Here is a 21,636-nt window from a genome sequence, read left to right on the forward strand (position 1 = left end):
TAGGTTGAGCGACATGCGCTTTCCCACGTAGGTGACATGCCTTCTTGGCATGACACATCATGTGATCCAAGGCCGGAACCTGGTCAGGTAGGTTCTCGCGTTGTACGTTTCCTGGAAGTGCTTCACTTCCTGGAAATGTGACTCCAGGCTTTGTGCAAAACCACGTCACTACGACGCTCTACAGGTTTCCACGATGCATCGGTGCGTTGTGCAAAGAGCCAAGACTAACCGAGCTACCGTAAAGTCGCGGATAAAAGCCGGGTTTGCATACAAGCACATCGCGGATAGAAGCCTGAAAATCAAACGGGTCAAATGCATATAAGCCTGTCGCGCGTAGAAACCTGGCTTCTATGCAAGCGCGGGTCGGGTAGGTCAAGAGTGCATGCGCTATGTACGGTGCATAGTAAAACTGCCGCCATACCGGTAGTCAGTGGTAGATCTACGCGTGTCGCGTGTAGAAGCCTGGTTCTATGTGCATACAAGCCTGGTTCGATGTGCATACAAGCCTGGTTCTATGTGCATACAAGCCTGGCAAAAATATCAATGGTGCATACATGTATAAGCATGGTTTGCATTAAAGCCTGATGCAGAAAGCGGCTTATGAAGTTATGTGCTTATAAGCCCGGCTTTTATCCGCGACTTTACGGTAAGTGCAAAGAGTGCAGAGCCAAGACGGACGCAAGAACCACGCCAGGTCAAGGGTATCACGCAAGCAAAGCGAAGAACACCGCAGAACTTACCCATAAGAAGCCGCTGAGCAATGGCACGTTGGGTGAGCGGGCTCCCCAATGTGACCCGGTACCCTCATATACGCACATTGTACTCTGACGTGTGTGAGCGGGCTCCCCACGTCCCAATTTGGTCTTCCTTCTCTCCATGTCTTTCTTCCTCTTTCTTCTCGAATGATTACCGTCCTTGTATTCTGCTATCCTGCTGACTGGCTGCGCATATTCCGGTTTTACCTGTTCTCCTATTTCCTGGAATTACCTTGTACCATTGTAAGCAATGATCACGCCATATCTCTGAAATGCCCTATAAAAGAAGCTCTCATTCTCTCTTTTACTACAGCAGTCGAGACTCGGTCTCTGCTCTTAGTCTTGGTTTTACTTTGAGCTCGGATTTGAATACTACTCACAACATGAAGCTTACAATCCTTGTCTGTTGATCGTGTGGGGTTGAACTTGGACCAAGCCAACTATACTGGTTGGCCCCTGGGTTGTGTTGGGCTTGTCATGAGGCCACACGTCTATTCAGTCGCCGCTCGTGATTTCGGGGTCCGGTCACTGAGCGCAGGGATGCGACACATTGAATAACTTTTTTTGGTTTGCATGAGAGTCGATCAGACTGACAACATGCACCGTGTATGTGAGTGTGTGTGTCTACGTGTGTGTGTGTGTGTGTGTGTGTGTGTGTGTGTGTGTGTGTGTGTGTGTGTGTGTGTGTGTCTACGTGTGTGTGTGTTAATCCGTGTCCCAGGTTGTTATGTAAGCTCCACAATGTACTATCGTAGTGGAGAGAAGTCGCTGGATGAGTTCTACAAGCCGTACCACACCGTTGTGTACTACCGCTATATACGCTTCTTCGTGGACGGTAAGCGCTTGCATGGACTGACAGTGACATACAATCGTATCTTTGACACCCTGATCAACGATGTATGCATCTACTGGCTCTGCTGCCATCGTAAAACTGTAAAACTAAGTAAAAGCCATTATTCTAAACGAGTTGCAAATTATTATAATGATTTCCTGGCAGGAAAACCGCGAGCTCCCATGTAGGGAGCAACACACTCGTTGCAGTATTAAATTTTATTATTACAGCTGTCCGGCTCTTCACAATCTACTGCCCTGCGCTGTTCTTTCCCCACTAAAGCTCTGCACTGTTCTTCTTCACACACACACTGCTGCAGGTGCGTTGATTATTGGTTGCGGCTCCAAGCATCCGCGTCTTGTCGTGGGCAAGCTCACGCCCGGCACCGTGTCGGTGCCTGGCGTCGATGCCTATGCCGGTACCTACTGCATACAGGGAGATAAGGTACTGAGCAGCGCCAACTGGACAGGTTTACTCAGCCGGTGTTTATTTATTTATTTTTTATTACTGTATTGACGTGCAAAAGAGAAAGGACCAAGGAACTGCAAGTTACGCTATACTGTCCACTAACACCAGCAGTTACTAAACAATCAGCTCATGCGATAACACTGCACGACACTGACCGACGGTACTGGCGTTCCACAACTAACTGGCTAACGTGACGTGCGTGCGTTTTTATGGCCAAGGTCTGCACCCTGTGAGCACCCTGTGAGCACACTGTGAGCACCCTGTGAGCACCCTGTGAGCACACTGTGAGCACCCTGTGAGCACCCTGTGAGCACACTGTGAGCACCCTGTGAGCACCCTGTGAGCACACTGTGAGCACCCTGTGAGCACACTGTGAGCACACTGTGAGCACCCTGTGAGCACACTGTGAGCACACTCGTAATTACTTATTGCACTAGCACATACAGTGAAACCTGGTATGGCGACCACTCGACCACCTGTTCCTGAAGACCACTGCAACCAGGACCGATGGATGCTATTTCCAGTCAAATGACCCTGGATAAGGAGACCACCTGGCAACAGAGACCGTGTTTTGAAGGTCCCTTGAGCGGCTGTCTTAGACAGGTTTCACGGTGTGTAGTTTCAGGTGTATTCAAATTTCGGTATCAGGGACCTGCCAGGTTTCAGGTGTAGTGTAGAATTAGGAGACCAGCATTCCATTCACATGCAGTGCATACCCTGGTGCCTTTTAGGTGCAATCTAAATTTTAGGTGACTGGTTTCTCTACCTAAATCACCGAAATTAACGTTACACCGAAAATATCGTGTTTTACAGTACATAAAATTGGTGTGTCGTTTGTTGTGTGTTCAGATCATTGGTACTTATACGGTGGAGCGGCCGTCTGATCACAGCGCCGCCGCTGCCAGCGGAAGACGCCGTGCTGGCCAGCAACAGGATAGGAATGACGTCATGCGTCACATCTTCCACATGGTAGGGGCTGGAGCGTTGACACAAAATGCATATAGTACTGTCGGGCGCCGAAGAACGATCAGGCTAGAATTTTACCAAGCACAGCATCCCAATGTATACGGGGTGACTCAACCGTGCACAGACTGTAATACATGAAAATAAGAACGGTCTAGGCTAGGTGGCTGACCCCCCCCCGTTCTTCGGCGACCGACAGTACTGTAGCCACATTCGAATCTCGCCGTGTCACCTGCGGTAGGGTAACTTACACGAACTACTAATCTCCACCCAGGAATATTGTATGGGTCCACCATCGGCCAACATCACCCTCAGTCAGAATCGAAAAAGGATATTGCTCTCCATTTGGGCAGAGCCTGCATTTTAGCATGTGCAGCCCTGCGAAAATGCCCTGTCGATGACACCACTACAAAAACTGTGAAGGGTAGTACTTCTTCTACACAGAACCACTGCCCATGCCCGTGTGTGTGTGCATGAGAAACCAGGTAACTCTCTCCATGCTGAAGTGAGCGGACTGACGTTCCATTATCTGTAAGAAACACGTGCGTTGCTATGAATTTGGGAAGAAGTGTATTGGAGTGCCGGAAACTGAGTTCTTTCTTCAATGCGGGCAGTATACACACACGACCTGTGTATAGGCACTGCCCTAGTGACGTCATCAACAGGGGCCGGTCGGATAAAGCCGTCGTATACTACAGCCTGGCCATCTGGGGTCAAGACCTGTGCAGCGCTGTGCAAGAAGCCTAATCCCTAATCCGAGGCTAGTAGTAATCGCAAATGCGTACGGGTTGCAGAAGAGGAGACTGGTGGCTGCAGGAAAGCTTGTAGTGAAATGTCGAAGAAACTTGATGGAGGTTACCCGTGACACAACCATACCTCCAAACAACAGGGCAGTTTCATCATATGTGCATGTCACATGTCAGCAAGAGTACATAACCAAGAGTGTGCCACTCAACGATCCCCCAGCCCACGGCGGAATTTTTTTTATGACATCAGTCTTTGGCGGCGGTTTGGCTCACTGATGCCATCATGCGTAGCCAGAGACCAAAGTAAAAATGATTTGTACATTACAGCTACGGTAGTCGAAGCAGAACAACGGACGATAGATCGATGTGTCTTGAACCTGACGAACTCTCACCGTATCTACAAAACAAGCGCGGGAAAGGAGACCCACTTCGTCATGCTTCTGCCAAAGAATGACGCAATAAAAAAAATTCCGCCGTGGGTGAAGCCATCGCAGCTCAAGATAGGAGTTGCACACTCTTGGTTTAATAATTATGTAATCTTGATGTCAGTAAGTGAGTAAGGGAGGGGGATAACATTTAATGTTAGTCTGTATTGTTTCCATTTCGAAAGTAGTGAATGCATCGACCTAATCCATACCAGTCTTGTTAAGCCAAAGTTACAGAACTGAACGTTTTCGTTCCCTCCTCTTCCAAGGTTGATACAGAGAGTATGGGAAAATGTTGAACATCAAACTGAACTGTCTTGTTCCAGTATCCTATTGTATTTATCATTTCCAGAGCTCCACTTTGAATGGTTGTTGGGCTTGTTTCAGGGTTGGCATTTGGAAGCAACAAAACGCCAGCCATTCAATCGTCTTGTCTGGGACCACTATTACTACGAAAGCTTGCATCCGTAAGTAGATTGTGGGATGTTCTTTCTTCGGATGTACGCACACACCGCACAGACACGCACACACACACACACACACACACACACACACACACACACACCTTTGACCTTTTGCCGGCCAACGCCGGAGGCGATGACAGCGATGCTTGAGCAGGAGCCATAGCAACTTGCAGACACACACACACACACCCGCACACACATACTGGAGAGGCGAAACTAAGTAAACGATTTTGTATTGCACCCTGTGATGGCCAGCACTGCGATAATCAATTGGTGTGCATCTAGCAGTATAACGTTAGTGCGGTCGGTGATGGTGATGTGGGGAATCAGATTGCAGCGTGTATCTCTGCTCAAGACTGTTAATGCTCCCTCCCTCTCTCTCTCTCTCTCTCTCTCTCTCTCTCTCTCTCTCTCTCTCTCTCTCTCTCTCTCTCTCTCTCTCTCTCTCTCTCTCTCTCTCTCTCTCTCTCTCTCTCTCTCTCTCTCTCTCCTCTTGCGTCTTGTCACCATTGTGCTCAGGCAACGCGGTTTGGTCTACCGAGATGATCTCCAACTGGGAAACTTCTACCCACCAGCTATCTTCTCTCGTGTCAAGAGCTACACACAGTATGTCACCGGACCGTTGGAGACTAGCACGCGGTGACGACACTAGTTCGTTTGCTGCTTGTGCTGTTGATGTCGCGCCGCCGGTTTCTTGTGACATCAGCGAACGGAGGGACCGATTGCGTGTCTCTGTGTGCGTTGGAAGGTTCTGGTGTGGCACGACGCTGGTCGGCCGTACTGCATGACGGTGCGTGCCGACATAATCATGGAGTCGCGGCCCCCAACTTGTGTACAACGTTAATGGTGCCGTCAAAAACTGAGACAAATTCTCGATGCAATCAGTATCTACCGGTATGTGTGCTTGAGTAGAACTGGAGGTTATGTGGGTGGCATCAGAGCCTTTCAGAGGTAGTGAAAGTGCCCACTTGTATATGCATGTCATCCGTATATGGATAACTTGCCACCCCTTTCCGGCTCTCTGCCACCACTGTCCACTCCTTGTATGGGTAATCCGCACTGGCACCATTGCAAGCTGACCACAAGATGATCTCCAGGGCTGTGGAAAGGCTCTCTGGCCGGCTGGCCTGTCCTCTTTCAAGACTTTTCTCAGTGCCAGCAGCAGACACGTACACATGAGGGGTAGTACCTGTACGCCTGCCAACATTCCGAACCTTGGCGACCCTGCACGTACCTCTAGCTCTGTGTACCTTGTGTAACCGTATTGAATCTACTAACGATACTATACCACTTGTCTTGAGCCAGAACGAGAGTGTATTTTCTGTGCAGTGTGAGATGACATGCTCTTATTCGACTTGTAGTGTGTTTCAGCTCTCTCCACATGGCTGTCCACTGCAGGCCTTGTTACTTTCGCTCCCATCTTGTTTGTGTCAAGCTGGCCTTGATTATTGCCAAACTATTCTGTAAGCTGCCCCCCCCCCCCCCCCCCCTGCTTTCCAAGTGTTGGTGTCGTACTGTTTGTGTTGTGGTGATGGATCTCCTGTTTTTTTTTTAAATTGTGACTGTACTGGACCTAACCCATCAGGCTCAGCTGCTTGACTGTATTATTAATTTATTTTTGTTGTACTCGTTCCACCTTCAAGCTTTGTTGGCTATCCGGATCCATAATGCTTTCCATGCGGACTATCATACGTGTTTGACAAATGGACAACTCCAGGCTAGTTCAGAGTAACGATTGTGTGATTAACCCTTTGGAACTGCACTGATCACACGACGTCAGGAGATAGCTGCAATTGCAAGTATATTCGTTCCAATTTCCATCATAACGCTGGTTCTACTTCACCGATTCTGACGATCTTGGGCTCGTTGGAAAGCTCTTGGAACGAGGATAACAGCGAGCCCAAACTCATTCAGGAGAGCGATTGCTGTCTGCTACCGAATGCCAGGAACGCTAGCTGAATACCAAATCCAAAACGGGAATAGTCCTTGTCTCGCCATTTCACTCGTGCTAGCTCAAAATCATTCTAATTTTTTCTAACAGGCTCACAAAAGCCGTGACAAAAAGCGCTGGGAGTGATGTCACACGCTGCGTGGGCAGGAAGAGGGAAAATCCCACTTTTGAACGAAATTTGCACTTCGCTGACGCATGAGAAATCGAGCGAACTTTCGAGCACTTGCCGCTCTGTTATACTAGCTCGTATCGACCCCGGAGTTTTTCGAGCCGACAGCTGAGATTCTCTGCTACCTCGTAGGCATTTCGATTGTTGAATTCGGTTGAGATTTGACTGAGTTGTGACTCGTTGAGTGCACTTGCACACATGACATTGGCATCGTTCGAATTCGAACGATGAGCTCCAAAGGGTTAATGGCACTTAGCATATACATTGTCGGATTCACTCTGATTGAACAACCCACACTAGTGTATTGTTGGACCTTGGGACGGTGATGCAACAGTGTGTTTTGCATCTTTTTATCACCCCTCTTTACTGTGGAAAGTACATACAAGGGGTCATATTTAGGGCTCAAACGGCTACGGTTTTCACCTTCACGTTTAACTGCTACGCCGACAGTCGGTTTATCGGTTATAACGTACAAGCTGGCAGTCCGGCGAGTAGCTAGTTTGAACAGTATAGTTCATTATCACTCCCGTAGTATTGACTCCCATAGATTTTTGCCATACCTAAGCAGTCAAATATTCCTGCATATTTGACTCCTTAGGCGAGACCAAAAAAAATAGAGATTCCCGGGCCCTCCCGCACCAAAATCGAGCCGAAGGCATTTTTTTTTGAACAGTCGTATTCTGTACAGTACTGATCGTGCGAGTAGATCTGTGACATGGTGTCACACAAACCTGGGCTTGTACGACTCCCTGGTGTACGACTCAGGGCTGTCGTTGGCCGAAATACAAAAGAAATTAATTGTACGGGTACCGGTAGACCACGTACCATATACCTGTCGTCTGTAAAAAATAAAAAATAAATATCGGAAAATACTGTAAAAAAAAGTTCAGCATGCTATGCATACACATAGGAAAAAAAATAAAAAATAAAAATTCGCCCACCCGCACCAATTTCAGATGGGTCCTGCCCGGGAATCTCGATTTTATTTTGGTCTCGCCTTAGGGCTATATTGACCGCTTATATTTGATTCCTTTTTAGCGATTGAACACAGGCTTTGGCTAGTCGTGATAAATCTGACTTCGTACTTGGTCAGTATAGGAAATAAAAGCCGAGTAAAAGACCGAGGTCTTTTACGAGGTCTTTTATTTCCTATATTGACCTCGTACTCAGTCAATATTAGATACATACTCGTTTGAAAATGTACCATGCGGAATTATTTGACTTGCTTATGTTCACCATGGTTATCAACATTGTGATTGGCGCCGTTGTGCCTGAACCGTAGGAACAAATCCAGTTGAGTGTCATTTTATTGTGTAATGACAGCAGCACCGATAGCTCAGAGATCAAATTTGCATACTCTTGGGGTTACACACACACACACACACTTGTACTTGCACACACACACACGTGGCACTGCAGTGCCGACCAGTTGACACAACATGCATGGAGTATTATCAGAGAAAAACTTTGAGTGACACAACATATTTTCCGCATGGATCCTTCCTCTTCCATAATTATGTGCAGTAGTCGCGCGCTGAAGAATGTGGATCCCAAGAACGTCCAGCCTGAAATTCTAAGAACGCCACAGCCTAAAGCCAAGGACGGCTGTGTTGGTTTTCTGGCAGCTTGTGGGATACATAATATTAATTATGATCCCGTACGGATTGTTTCTAAGAACGTGCTATAAGAACGCAGCCAGATTGCTGAAAAATAAGAATGTCCCAGGCTAACCGTTAGTAGCCCCTTGGAAACAACGTTCTTGGGTTCGCGACTACTGTAGAACATTTTGGCCTGGGGAGTACTAGTCTTGCAGTACATTGTACTTCTCCCTGCTTGACCTCTTGTCCAGGTTACTGTGTGTTTGTGTACTGTTTGGCCCTGGGTGATGTACGTTTGCAGCCATCTAACATTCTACTGCCAGATTGACCCCACTACATGTTGCCGAGACTTCAATGTCGCAGAGTTTATATGCATGTGTGCATACATGTACTGGATACGAATTAGGCCTGATCCGAATACTGGTACAGGTCTACTCTCCATATAACGTAATCTCTGGGACCACGCACAAAAAATTACGTTATATCGAGAGTTATGTTACGTAGAAAACCGTGTGTAAAACACAAGATGTACCTCGAAATGAAGGGTATTACAAGGCGGGTTCAACCGTGCAAACATATACACACTCGTACCGTCATCAACATCAGATACCGTCAATGTCGCAGAATATATGCACAATAGGACTAGACTGGCTAGCTACTTCTACAGCTTGATTGTACCGCTCTTGAATCTACGTTGTGTCGAGGGTGCGCACGTCGGGGACCGGGCCATAGGGTGCGTTATGCCGAGGTTTACGTTATGAAGGACTAAACTGGCCTAAACTGCCTAGCTACAGCTACTGCTTGATCGTACCGTGAACGTGGATTTATGTTGTATCGAGAGTGTGCACGTCGGGGACCGCGCCGTAGCGTGTGTTTTGTCGAGGTTTATGTTATGTAGGATTATGTTGTGTAGAACAAAATTTGTATGGGAGTGATGCTGTTTCGGCGAGGGATTTGATTTTTGTATGCACTAGCAAGGTTTATGTACAAGTGAGAGTTGTTATATCGAGAGCAGACCTGTACTTCGCACATGTACTGCGGTGCGGTTGAGTCCAGACCAGGAACCCAGGAGTAGTAAAACACCACTCCCAGCCATGTCAGGAACAAAGATAAAAATTAATAATACTTGTAGCACCCGAGAGTATAGTACCGACTCGACTGTGTGCGTACGACTTGTGCAATTTGGCAGTACATCATGTACCGGTACATGTATTCGTACAAACACCTCAAAGCAGTTCAAATAAAACACAACTTCAATCTAGAGGAAGATTTCGGTCCATCGCACATTCGATGGCAGACTAGACAAGCAATCGCACTCAGCTCAGAATCGACCGACACCGTAAAATAAAATGGGTAAAAAGAATACCCTGCTGAGTACACCGTTCCAAGAACACCCGCGACTTCCAAGAGATCAAACTAAAAATACTGCTCCATAGTCATTGTACTACTAAAAATTGTTAGATTGACAGCATGAAACAAGGTGGAGGACACTGTGTTCGAAAACAGTGACCTTACAACTAGTACACAGAACTTCAAGCACACGTCTCCTACCCTCTGTTCACAGGTTCAAGGCGACCCTAATCCTGAGGCCGCCAGAGTCTGCAATGCAGCATGGTGGTAGCCCTCCACCAAGATTGGCAAGAAGACGCGGTATGGCCGGGATGGTCGTGTTTAGGAAGCTGGCTACATTGTGGTCGAGAAAGATGCAAGGGGAAGAAGAAGAAGAAAGCGTCGGTGCACTGCCACCATTATGTGCATCCATACTCGGCTTCGAAATCAAAGGAAGTAACAAAAAGTTAGTTTAGTTCAATCCTCTACACACAGCACAGGACCCAGGACGACAGGAGCTGGGACAGTAGGAGTTCAACAGCACAATGATCGATCAGAGTTTACACTGCCACACCTTTGTTTTCCCTGTCATGATCGAATGAAATCTGTTTTCGGAGCATTTGTGATAAATTTGGCCAGGGTAAAGTTCGAAAGGGAGCGTTTTAGCGTCGGCATTAGGCAGCTTGCCCTGATCGATCGTGACTGTCTGTGCGCATGAGACAAAATCAAGCTTCACGCGGTTTCACAGGAGGTTTAGCCAATAAAACACCCGAGTTGACGTTTTTTGTCATAGTGTGCCGCCCAAACAACCAAACGCTTCTTTGGTCGGATTTCTTTTCATGAGCCGGTCAGTGGAACAACCGCATTGTCAATAATCGTGTTCAAGAAAAGTCCCTTCGGACAGTTCGGTCTTTCACTTCTTTGCTGTCAACCTACATTTGTTTGGAGAGTTGGTGTCGAAAGTAGTAGTGCCTGTCACCTTTCCGTGGACCTCCACCGCAGTAGACTTTTCTTGTTTGGGCTTCGTTGGGGGAAGGGTTGATGACTTCAGCAAGCTGAGTGAGTGAAATGGCCGAGGGCCCCCTCCCCAATGGCGGAGAACCCATACCCACACCCACACCCACACCCGTACCCACATCGAGGCCCTACACCCTTTATGTTGTGGGCCAATTCGTAGACGAGATTCTTCAGTTCGATGTCAGCCAGTGCGATGAAAGCCACCCGTTCAAGTCCCTTGAAATGCTGGTGCAGAGGCCAGCGTACCTGGCGATGTTTCTCAAACATCTTCACGAGAGCAAAGGTTACGAGGCGACTGTTCCGCTTCTGTTCCTGCTGAGATGTGGCTCGTACTATCACATAACCAAAGGTCTGGTGGATGGCAAGGGTGCCAAGCGTCAGGCGCAGAGTGTGATCCATACGTTCCTCTCTCAGAACTCGCCGTGGAGTATGGCCGTGGATCCCGTAAAACTAGAGGAGGTTGAGACCATTTATCGCAAGAAGGACCTAACCATAGAGGAAGCAACAGTGCTGTTTAACTCGCTCGCGTTGGACGTGGCTGAAGGAATTAGTGCACAGCTTGAAACGTATCGGCAGACACTGAAAGCTGAGGATGACGATGATACACTGCAGGAGGACCTGGACAAAAGCAGTGAGTACCAGATCACGCAGAAGACCCTGAGCACGATCATTCCGCAGTCGGCGTACACGAACCAGGACGGTGCCTACGCCATGCTGCTGACGTCCATGGCGCTGGCCATGGGCCTAGATTCCAAGAGTGCATTCCTAGAAAAGCTGGCCAACCTGCAGCAAAAGGGCGTGCTTGGGGCATCGCCGTCGAGCGCCCTCTACACGCGCGGCAAGGGCAAGCACCAGGTGCACATTGTCGTCGGCCACAATTTCGTCGCCACGCACTACAACTCGCCGACGTTCTGCGATTACTGCAACGGCCTGCTGTGGGGCATTGGCAATCAGGGCTACACGTGCCAGCTGTGTAACTACAACGTCCACAAGGCCACGTGTAACCAGAGCATCACCGAGTACTGCCGCGGCGAGCCCAAGGAGGGCGCCGGCTCGTTGTTCCGACGCGGCAGCCTTAAGCCGTCGTTTTCCGGCAGCTTCCGGCAAGGCGTCCGCCCGAGCTCGTCGCGGTGCTCCGTGGAGAGTGAGCCGTTGGACGGAGAGGGCTCCCACAAGCGGATGCTTACTCCGCTGCACTCGGTCGGAGCAAGTAGCATTGGAACTAGTGACACCGCATCAATAGACTCTGGTCTCATCGATCGGTCGTCGTTATACTCGGAGCAGCGTTCCCAGTCCGCGGCAAGCACTTCATCATCGACTTTCTACGGACTTCGGCGAGGCCCGAGCAGTGCTAGCACGAATTCATCCGAGCTGGCCCGGACGACAACGAAAATCCTGCGCGCCCAGTCGATGAAAGTGAGCAATGCCAACGACAAAGGGAAGTCAGTGGGACAAACCCCAACGCAGACCAGCGGATTGGTATCTGGGACTCGCCGCAGTATAGACACTGGCCAACTCGAATCGCCGTTTGCCGGCAGGGACGACACACCTTCTGTTCCGTCGCCGGTGAATGATCCAGACCTGAACGTGGACGAAGACCTCGTGCCATGGTCGATTAGGACACCGGCGGAAGCGATCAACGACATGTCGAGGAGAGATGTGAAGCAGCAGGACCTGTGCCATGAACTGGTGCACACCGAGCAAACGCACGTAAAAAAGCTTAAAGTCATATTCCACATTTTCTATCGGACACTAATGCAGTCAGAGTTGTTCCCCAGCAAGCTCGTTGATGCACTCTTTCCTAGTCTAGAGCTGTTGATGGATTTCCATGTAGACTTGATGAATGGGCTAAAGGCCTGCTTGGATAGCGAGGACCACTCCAAAGCAAAGGATATCGGTGCTGTGCTCGTTGAGTTCTTCAGCGGCGAGCGTGGCCAGCAGAGTCGGGAAGCGGCGTCCGAGTGGGTAAAGCTACGCCAGGTCAACTTGGATTTCATCAAACAGTTCTCCTCCAAGCAGCCCAAGCTGAGTCAGCTCATGGCTGTAAGTATCATCAACCTTTTTTCATAAGGCAATACCTTGTTGTGCGGGTGTTGGGGGGGGGGGGTTAGAGTCCAGATCAGTGTATTTTATTGATTCACGGGGTACCTGGGGCAAAAAGTGGTACGGTCAATACCGTAGTGACCGTACCGTATCCGACGCCCCTGTGTATTAGTATTTGTCTAGAATCACAGACCCAGGAAATAAGCGGGCATGCCGTGTGGGAGCGAAGGGCATAATCAGTGGGGGGTGTACACACAAACAATGGCTGTGTGTGCGTGTGTGAGGGGGGGGGGGGGGGGACCACTTTCTACTTGCGCCAACTTCGGTCTATTTGTAACAATTGTGTTGCAGGGAATTTCTTTTTTTGTGTTGTATATTTCCGCACGTGGTTTCCTTTCTGCTATATCTTCTACTGTCCCAGGCATGCGACACAAGCAAAACTGTGACTTAGCAGCTTGCTGCTGCACGTCAACGCAAACATGCAAAGAGTAATGATACACCAATGGTTGCGATTTGGGTCGGCAACATTTGCCACCGAACGCCAATGATATTTAGAGAAATTTACTGTAGATCTACTGGCTGCTCATCTGTTATCGTAAGGGAGGCATAGCGTGCAGAGAGTAAACACGGGCAACTGCAGCACTAAAATTGATCATAGTTATGAGATACAACCCCGGGCTGCCTTTACAGTTGCCCTTGGGGCAGGGCCGATTTATACACGTTCGCATATGGTGTCGCTTGTCTTGGGTCAGCAGATCAAGCCCCCACCGCCGCAATCACGAGTTGCATAGACCACGGATCACGTAGAAGTTCCGAATCACAGGTGAAAAAGCACATCGTTTTTGGTACTGTGTTGTGATCTCGTGTCATCTCCCTGTATGCTGCGACTGCCAGTGGTTACCATGTACTTAGGGCTTGCTGAGTCTTACCGAGCTAAAACTACACACTGCAAGATGAGATCAATGCATGTCAAGCGCACCGCCATGAAACCTCAGCTCCTCATTAGTTTCCTACTGGTCTGCACTCCTGCAATCTTGGCATGCGACCAGGAGAAGGAAAGGAGCAAAGTCTGGGCTGATCTAGGGTCTCTGTTGAGCCTGTTTGATGTGAGCGCTGCCCATATACGCCATTATGCTCTGTGTGTCTGTCTCACGCCCGCATTGTTTTCTGCTTTTTTTTTGGCCTGGTGTGGTGATTTTGGTGTCTTTTGCAGCAATGCGAGGCAAATCCGAGCTGTACGCGATTGAAGCTGGCTGACCTTACGAGCGTGGTGATGCAGCGCTTCACCAAGTACCCGCTGCTACTGGAGAGTATCCAGAAAGTCACGGATCAAGAGGAGACCGAGTACGACCAGCTGACAAAGGCCATCGACCTGTCGCGCCGCATCCTAGAGCAGATCAACCAGGACGTGATGGAGTTCGAGAACAATCGCACGCTCTTCGAGCTGCAGTCGCGCATCGAGTTCAAGAACATGGATCGTCTGACGGGAGCACTGGCACCGTTCCGAACTCTGGACATCTCAAGCCGAGAGCTCATCCATCGTGGCGAGCTCAAGTGGAGGATGAAGGGCAAGCTAGTGACGGTAGACGCCATCCTCTTTCCCGATATTGTCGTCCTGCTGGAGCACAATGAGGATAAGTCGCGGTATTACCTTCGGGTTCGTGAAGACTTCACGCCAATCATCACGCTCAAGGATCTCCTGCCGCCACGGGAAGTCGCGTCCGACAAGGAGCGCAAGAGTTTCCTGCTCGTCTGGCTGACAACGTCGGGTTCCCGTATGTACGAACTGTCGGCTGCCTCGTCGGACGCCAGCGAGAAGTGGCGAGTGAAGATCTCCGACGCCATTGCCGCTTCCAAGGGCGGCACTGTCACCGTCACCAGCCAGTCGTACAGCAAGAACATCAAGGCGTACGTGATGCGCGCTCACGTCAACTATGCGCGCTCGATGTCCGCTCAAGACACCGTGGACTTGTCGGACCAGCAACGGCGACCGACCACTGAGGAAGAAACAGCAACGTCACCTGCTGATGACAGCTCGAGTGTGCTCTCGCCCAAGTCCAGTACGGAGACGGTCGGTACCACTCAAGGTGAGGGCTGCAACAACTTACGTACTTATTCGTACATGTACATGTATCAAGTGTAAAGGAAATTAAATAGAAGTCCTAAAGCTTACACGGGTCCCACATACACAGATTTTCCCACTGCCCCATCACACTCAGTACTTCGAAGTGCAATAGATAGTGACGAGCCCACAGCCAGGACCACTGACACGTTAGCATCCCCGCTCTCAGCACCCTCTTTCTCGTCATACATGTAGTGGCATGATGAACGCCAGAACAGTCAACTGGGTCGGCAGCCGCAAACTTGTCAAGCCCAATGGGGGGTCAGCGGCGGATCCAGCGATCTCTACAGGGGGTTGCAGTAGAGTGAAAACTGAATAGCTGATACATGTACATGGACAAGCATATGGTTGCCAGTAGTACATTTAGGAAAATTAGGGGGTTCCGCGGAACCCCTGGATTCGCCCCTGGGGGTACACCAACAATGTCAACATATACGGGTACCTGTAGTATCCCCACACTGGAGTGCGCGCTATTCCGCCGACTTGACCTGACACTTGACTGACTCACGACTGCCATCCAGAGCACACGAGAAGTCCGTTAAACCTTCGACTCGGTCATTGACAACGCTATCACCTCCAAACCAGTTAGTCGCAAGCCCGCGCTGGGCACAACAGTACGAAATAGTGGTGGCGACTTCGGCGATGATTGTTAGGAAAGGGTTTGCTCCCCACACTGGAGCGCGTTATTCCGCCGACTTGACCTTGAAAACCCTTTCCTAACAATCATCACCGAAGTCGCTCCCACTATTTTGACATGTATCATATTGACCCGCGCTCTGCGAAAACCGACCTTAGGTGCTTCGTAATTTTTTCGAGAAAATGAACAAAACGTCACGGTCTGTCGATTTTTTTGTAGATCGCAAGGTGAGAGTCATGGCGGAACGAAGCAGAAGACGATCGCTAGCTCAAACTGTTGTTGGCTTCTCTGCAGAGGCTTCCTTCGCACTCCTTGACGATGACCATTCGTTTTTCGGCCTGTCAGATCGCAGTTCTGATGACAGTAGTGCTGAGGAGACGTCAGACGATGAATCGCGGGACGCATCTCTGATCGAGCTAGACAGTGATGCGGAGGAAAACTTTGATCAGGCGTCAGCTCCACCGCCAGCCCAGCCCCTCGATGCCGGCAGTAAATCGAGTGCAGCCCAAAAGAAATCCGCCAAAGCACTGACTACAGTCGAGGAGGTGCGCGACAAGGTTGACAAGGGCTGTAGCTGTTCAGGTAAGAACTGTTTCAAGAGTGTGACACTTGAAACCCTGCGTACAGCGCGCAACTCAGCGCGGGCCCTGACGAAGTCAGAGCGCTACATGTATGTAGCTGGGAAGCTAGATGTGCTGAGGAGACGTGGCGAGGCTAGCCATCATGGAACAGCGGCCCAGCGTGCTGAGCGTGGTGATAGATCACGCTCAACACACTGCTATGAAGTGGATGGTGTGGAAGTGTGCCAGGGGATGTTCATGTATGCACACAGCATCAAGCCCTGGCTGCTCAAATCCGTGCAGGCTGCTGTTAGTGCAAACGATATCAGCCCGCCCCAGCAAGGGAATGAGGGAACTCTTCCATGGAATGCGCTGCCAGTGGAAGATGTTGTGGAGCTCAAACAGTTTATTGAACACTATGCTACTATTCATGGCCTTCCTCAACCCGCAGCTCCTCGTGGTCACAACAAACCTGCACCGACGTATTTGCCCTGCGTCACCACGGTGAAGCTTGTTCACCAGGAATATGCAAAGGCTGGTGGCAAGGCTGCATACAGCACATTTGGGAAGATATGGAAGAGAGACTGCCAGAACATTGTTATAATGAAACCTAAGGAGGATGTGTGCGGCAGATGCGCAGACCTGCAGTCGCTACTAGCACGAGCAAGAACGGAGGAAACTAGATTAAAACTAACGAATGAGCTGAAATCGCATATGGAGGAGGCCAATACCGCACGTGATCTGTATAAGAAGTGCATAGACGACGCCAAGCAAGCTGCTGCAACGGATGACGGAGACAACACTCTGACTTACCAACACATGACATTCAATTTTGCTCAGCTAGCGACCATTCCTCATCATGCTCGGGAGGTTGGTGCCTTGTATTTTAAGGTACCTAGGCGCATACAGATATTTGGTATCGCTGAAGAATGTTTGCCAAAACAAACAAATTACCTTGTTGATGAAAATCAGTCAATTGGGCCAGACGGAAGCAAGAGCCATGGCCCCAATGCTGTCGTCTCCATGCTGCACTATCATCTCTCACAGCATCAGAAGGGCAAGCCTAAACTTGGCTTGCATTGCGACAACTGCTGTGGTCAGAATAAGAACCGCACGGTCATGGCTTACCTTTGCTGGCGGACTATTGTTGGTTTGAGCGATGAGATTGATCTCATGTTTATGCGTGTCGGACACACACGGTGTTTTGTCGATGGGGGCTTTGGATTTCTGAAGCAGAAATACAGGAAGTCTGATGTTGATACACTTGACCAGTTAGCAGCAGCAGTTGACGCATCAGTTGGTTTCAACGAAGCTGTGCAGTTTACTTGGGATTGGCGAGTCTGGGACGGCTACATGGGAGAGTTCTTCACGGCAGTGTCCAACATCACGAAATATCAGCGATTCCGGTTTTCATCAGCAGCACCTGGTGATGTCCTCTTGTCTGGCTCGTCTACCCTGCCAGATAAAACTATCAACATCCTTCAACCCGGCATTGATCCTGACTTCTTCACTACTCAGCACTTGCCTCTACCTATCACTCCAGCTGGCATCTCCTTGCAAAGAGCCAAATACCTCTTCCAGCAGATCCGTGACCACTGCCATCCAGAGAACAGAGATGTGACCTGCCCAGCTCCACAACAGGAAGAGCCAATGTCATTGTAAACGCTTCTTTGTGAAGAATATGTCATATTGATTTATTCTGCAAAGTTTAGCTGCGGTGATGCTGGTCAATATAATATAACCCCAAATTACAAGTAGTGTCCGGTCTGGGTTTAGCACACTCATGCACCCATGCTATATTACTTGCTGCACAGCACTATATTTGTAGAACAGCACGGCACATTTCTGGTCGCTTTAGCAGCCAGTCAGATCGTATGCCTTTTGTCAAACTTTATGCAAAGCATTTCTACGGAACTCATGCACCGCTCGAGTAATAGAAATTGAGATCTACGTTCACCGGAAAAGTCTGGTGATGTTAAAACATTCGCTTGTGCCCAATGATTTCAGAAATTCCAGAGTTTATTCTTACACTTCTTTCTAAGGGGCCGTCCGGGGTTACCGATTGTTTTTACAAAACGAAAGGTTTTAGTATTTTTCAGCCCCCACCCACCCACCGATGTCAATTTTCGACACCCAGAAGTAACTGGACATTCTCCATCTACATTCAATAATTATTATTTTCAAAACGAAACTCCATCAAACCCACCCACCCCCAAACGAAAACATTTCGTTTTGAAAATATTATTGGTAACCTTGGACAAGCCCCTATTATGTTGGTAAAAAGACGGAGGTCCTGCTCTAAACAGGGTTGGTTTCTTTAGAATTTTCAATGCGTCGGCTATGGTAGTATGGAGCTGATTGGTAGCAACAAGAGTACAGTCAGACCTCGCTTATCCGGTCCTTGTTTATCCGGATCCCTCGCCATCCGGTAGAAAATCGTTGGTTACCGATTTACAGCATATGCCATGCACATATACAGTATGTGTGTTCGATTATCCGGTTCCCTCGCCTATCCGGATATTTTTCTGGAAAACGGATGTGTGCGATTATGCGAGGTCTGACTGTACATAACCAAGAGTGTGCAACTCGACGATCCCCCACCCACGGCATAATTTTTTTATGACATCAGTCTTTGGCGGCTGTTTGGCTCACTGATGCCATCATGCGTAGCCAAAGATCAAAGTACAAGTAATGTGTACATTACAGCAAGAGTACATAACCCCCCAGAGTGTGCAACTCCCACATACCCTGCTGTCCCGACAGAATTTCAAGTTGACGTCATTATTTATGACGCAATGCTCCTTGCACCAGTGATTTACAACATGTGTACGGGTGTCAACGCATCACACGTTTTTCTTTGTAATAATTTGTACAGGATCGATCGGCTTCGGTCAACCACAGGTTCCGGATTCGTCTGATAATCCGTGTACAGTGCGCATTGCATCATCAAAATTACGTCAACTTGAAATTCTGTCGGGACAGCACCCATAGTGGAGTTGCACACTCTTGGGGGGGGGTTATGTACTCTTGATTACAGCTACGGTAGTCGTAGCAGAACAACGGACGATAGATTGATGTGTCCTGAACCTGACGAACTCTCACCGTATCCACAAAACAAGCGCGGGAAAGCGTACGCACTTCATCACATTTCTGCCAAAGAATGACGCATTTAAAAAAATTCCGCCATGGGTTAACCCATCGCAACTCGAGATAGGAGTTGCATACTCTTGGTTATGTACTATTGGTAGTAAGGAGGTCTGGGCTGTGCTTGCCGATCTCAAATACATGTACCAGAAAAGTTCCATGCCTCCTATTCTTTAGTTCACTAGTTGAGGGAATGGAAAGGGAAAAGTCTGAAGAAAAATTGACTGTCACCACCAGTACTCGAACCAGGGACCTTCGATTGAGACCAGCGATGCTCTGACCACTGAGCTATGGTGTAGCTGTACTCCCAGCGGAAAACGTTCAACATTTTCTTCAGACTTCGCACCTCACACATCCTGTGAAAGTACACAGGCTGGTGGGACGCAGCCCTCACTGTGCCCACACGCTTCGCGCGCACACACTACATGTAGTACGCGGGCTTTAGTTGTTCAAATTAGATTTCCTGGTCTTTTTAGTCTCGTTCTCTTTGTGTGCATGTGTGATTTTGCTTGCCTGTTTGTGTGCATGTACGCTCTGTGTGTGTGTGTGTGTGTGTGTATGTGTGTGTGACCATGTGTAGAAGATGCCGTCTCGCTGGCATCAACGCTCGCTACTGCCTCGCCGAAATTATTGGAGCATGCGGAGCGGACAGAGCGGACGCCCACTCCCACCGCTAAACACGCCACCCCCACATCGCTGTCGGCAAATCGCAACTCGAGTCCGCCAGAGCAACAGGACCGTGTGCCCAAAATGGCGTCTTCGTACATGAGCCTATCGTCAAGCGATCTCGTAGCGGTGCTAGAGAACTGTATGGGGCAGATGCGTCATCTTGGTGGCATCGCACAGGATGCCATAAAGGAGAACCAGTCGCGAGGCCGCTCCATCCGCTCAAAGTCAAACTCTTCCAGCAGCGGCTCAGCTTCGACTAGAATGTTCAGCACTATCGATTCCCTACACGGTCAGCTGAAGACAGCACTTGACCTTGCCAAGAAAGCAGTCGATGAAGTATCGAGTGCACGGACTGCCATAGCAGATATGGATAACGAGAGCACAAGGTCTGAACATGCCAGTCCAGCATTGACACCGACTAAGACTGAGCCTCTCAAGCACATATCTGAAGCCACTTCAGTGGCGGACTTGGAGAGCCAACCGGAGAGCCTCCCGGAGAGCCGCCCGGATAGCCGTCAATCATCACCCAGCAACTCCAGCATGATCAAGAAGACAATGTCCTGTGTGAAAAAGGATGTGGTGCGGCGCTTTGCTCAAGTCGCAGAGGAGCCTTCGCAGCTGAAACGATCTTGGTCAGATAGTCCAGCATACTCCAATTCCAGGGCGGATGCCGTGCGAGCTCTTCGTAACAAGAAGGTGAGCAATCTGTCTTCTGTCAACATTCCACACTTGTCGATTGACTGCTCGGCTGCTCAGAAACAGCAGCAACTGGACATCGCTTAGTTGTGTGTGCGCACGCACACATACACCTTCCTCCTTTCTCTCTGTCGCTCTTTCTCTCAGTCAGTCTTCTCTTCCACCTTGTCTTCTCTTGCTACCATTGATGATGATGTTGTACATGCTGGGGAGCACAAAGCCTGCCTGCCTGTAGGTCGGCCGTTCACATTGACATTGACTTCTATATTCTGTTGTCTAGATTTATATAATTTATATTTGCTCCTTCTCGCGGTCGTTGCAACTTCTGTTTGATTATTCGCTGTGGATCCTGATACTGTGTACATAGTAAAAGCGGCCAAGGCACTCGCTGGCCGACCAACTCGCGGCCTTGATGCCTACTGACCTGGAACTGCCGGAAAATTACTGCTGACCACGTATATTCTAACAACAACTCCTGGCCACTCCTGCCTGCTGTGTGCGAGTGCGTCACTGCTGATTGCATGGCTGAATATGCCATGTGCAAGCGTCACGGGCTGATCTCTCTATCATAGTTTATATAACTGCTGGTTAGATCTTTACTGCAAAACCTTCAGCATCTCGAAAATACTCTTATCGTAGTATAGGCACGTAGCAGATTTGTGGAAAAAGTTAGCTTATCTCCTCTGCCCGGGATGATTCTTTCGTTGTCCAAAGCCTACGCAGTCGCAATGAGTGTGTGTGTGTGTCCGTGTATCTGTGTCTGTGTGTGCTGGATTTAGCCCTTCGGGTCAACCATGTACAGTGTGTTGTGGGAGACTATGCAGTGCAAGCTAAAGAACCCGCTCTTTTCTTTGTTCGGGAGATACATCGGTAGTGCAATTCCAGCACTCGACTGGATCACCCCTCAGAACCGCCAGAAGCTGTTTTCAATTGGTCCGGTTGTACCATAGTCTTTCGTACTTTGTGTAAAATATGGTGGGGACATATGCCCTCCTCAGCAGTAAACGTGCGTTGGTCGCCACAAAGTTGGTCCGGTGCTAACCTGACC

At 49.2% G+C, this 21,636-nt stretch overlaps 2 protein-coding genes across 2 annotated transcripts in view; both read left to right on the forward strand.

The window, feature by feature from the left end:
• Positions 1–6,385, forward strand: part of LOC135816447 (uncharacterized) — a 14,714-nt gene extending 8,329 nt beyond the window's left edge. Inside the window, exons 8-12 of the mRNA XM_065329662.1 lie at positions 1,477–1,590; positions 1,907–2,031; positions 2,905–3,024; positions 4,577–4,656; positions 5,173–6,385. Coding sequence (XP_065185734.1) covers positions 1,477–1,590; positions 1,907–2,031; positions 2,905–3,024; positions 4,577–4,656; positions 5,173–5,296 — 563 coding nt within the window. The 3' untranslated portion in view covers positions 5,297–6,385. The remainder of the gene's footprint in view (positions 1–1,476; positions 1,591–1,906; positions 2,032–2,904; positions 3,025–4,576; positions 4,657–5,172) is intronic.
• A 4,162-nt stretch (positions 6,386–10,547) lies between these two features.
• LOC135816320 (uncharacterized) lies at positions 10,548–20,725 on the forward strand. The gene is made up of 3 exons (XM_065329655.1): positions 10,548–12,760; positions 13,974–14,847; positions 19,804–20,725. Exons 1-3 carry the CDS (start codon positions 10,769–10,771, stop codon positions 20,673–20,675), a joined length of 3,738 nt encoding a protein of 1,245 aa, XP_065185727.1. The 5' UTR covers positions 10,548–10,768; the 3' UTR covers positions 20,676–20,725.
• Positions 20,726–21,636: the final 911 nt, after the last annotated feature.

This window comes from Sycon ciliatum, chromosome 1 (genome assembly GCF_964019385.1).
Source record: "Sycon ciliatum chromosome 1, ocSycCili1.1, whole genome shotgun sequence".
Taxonomy (NCBI): Eukaryota; Metazoa; Porifera; class Calcarea; order Leucosolenida; family Sycettidae; genus Sycon; species Sycon ciliatum.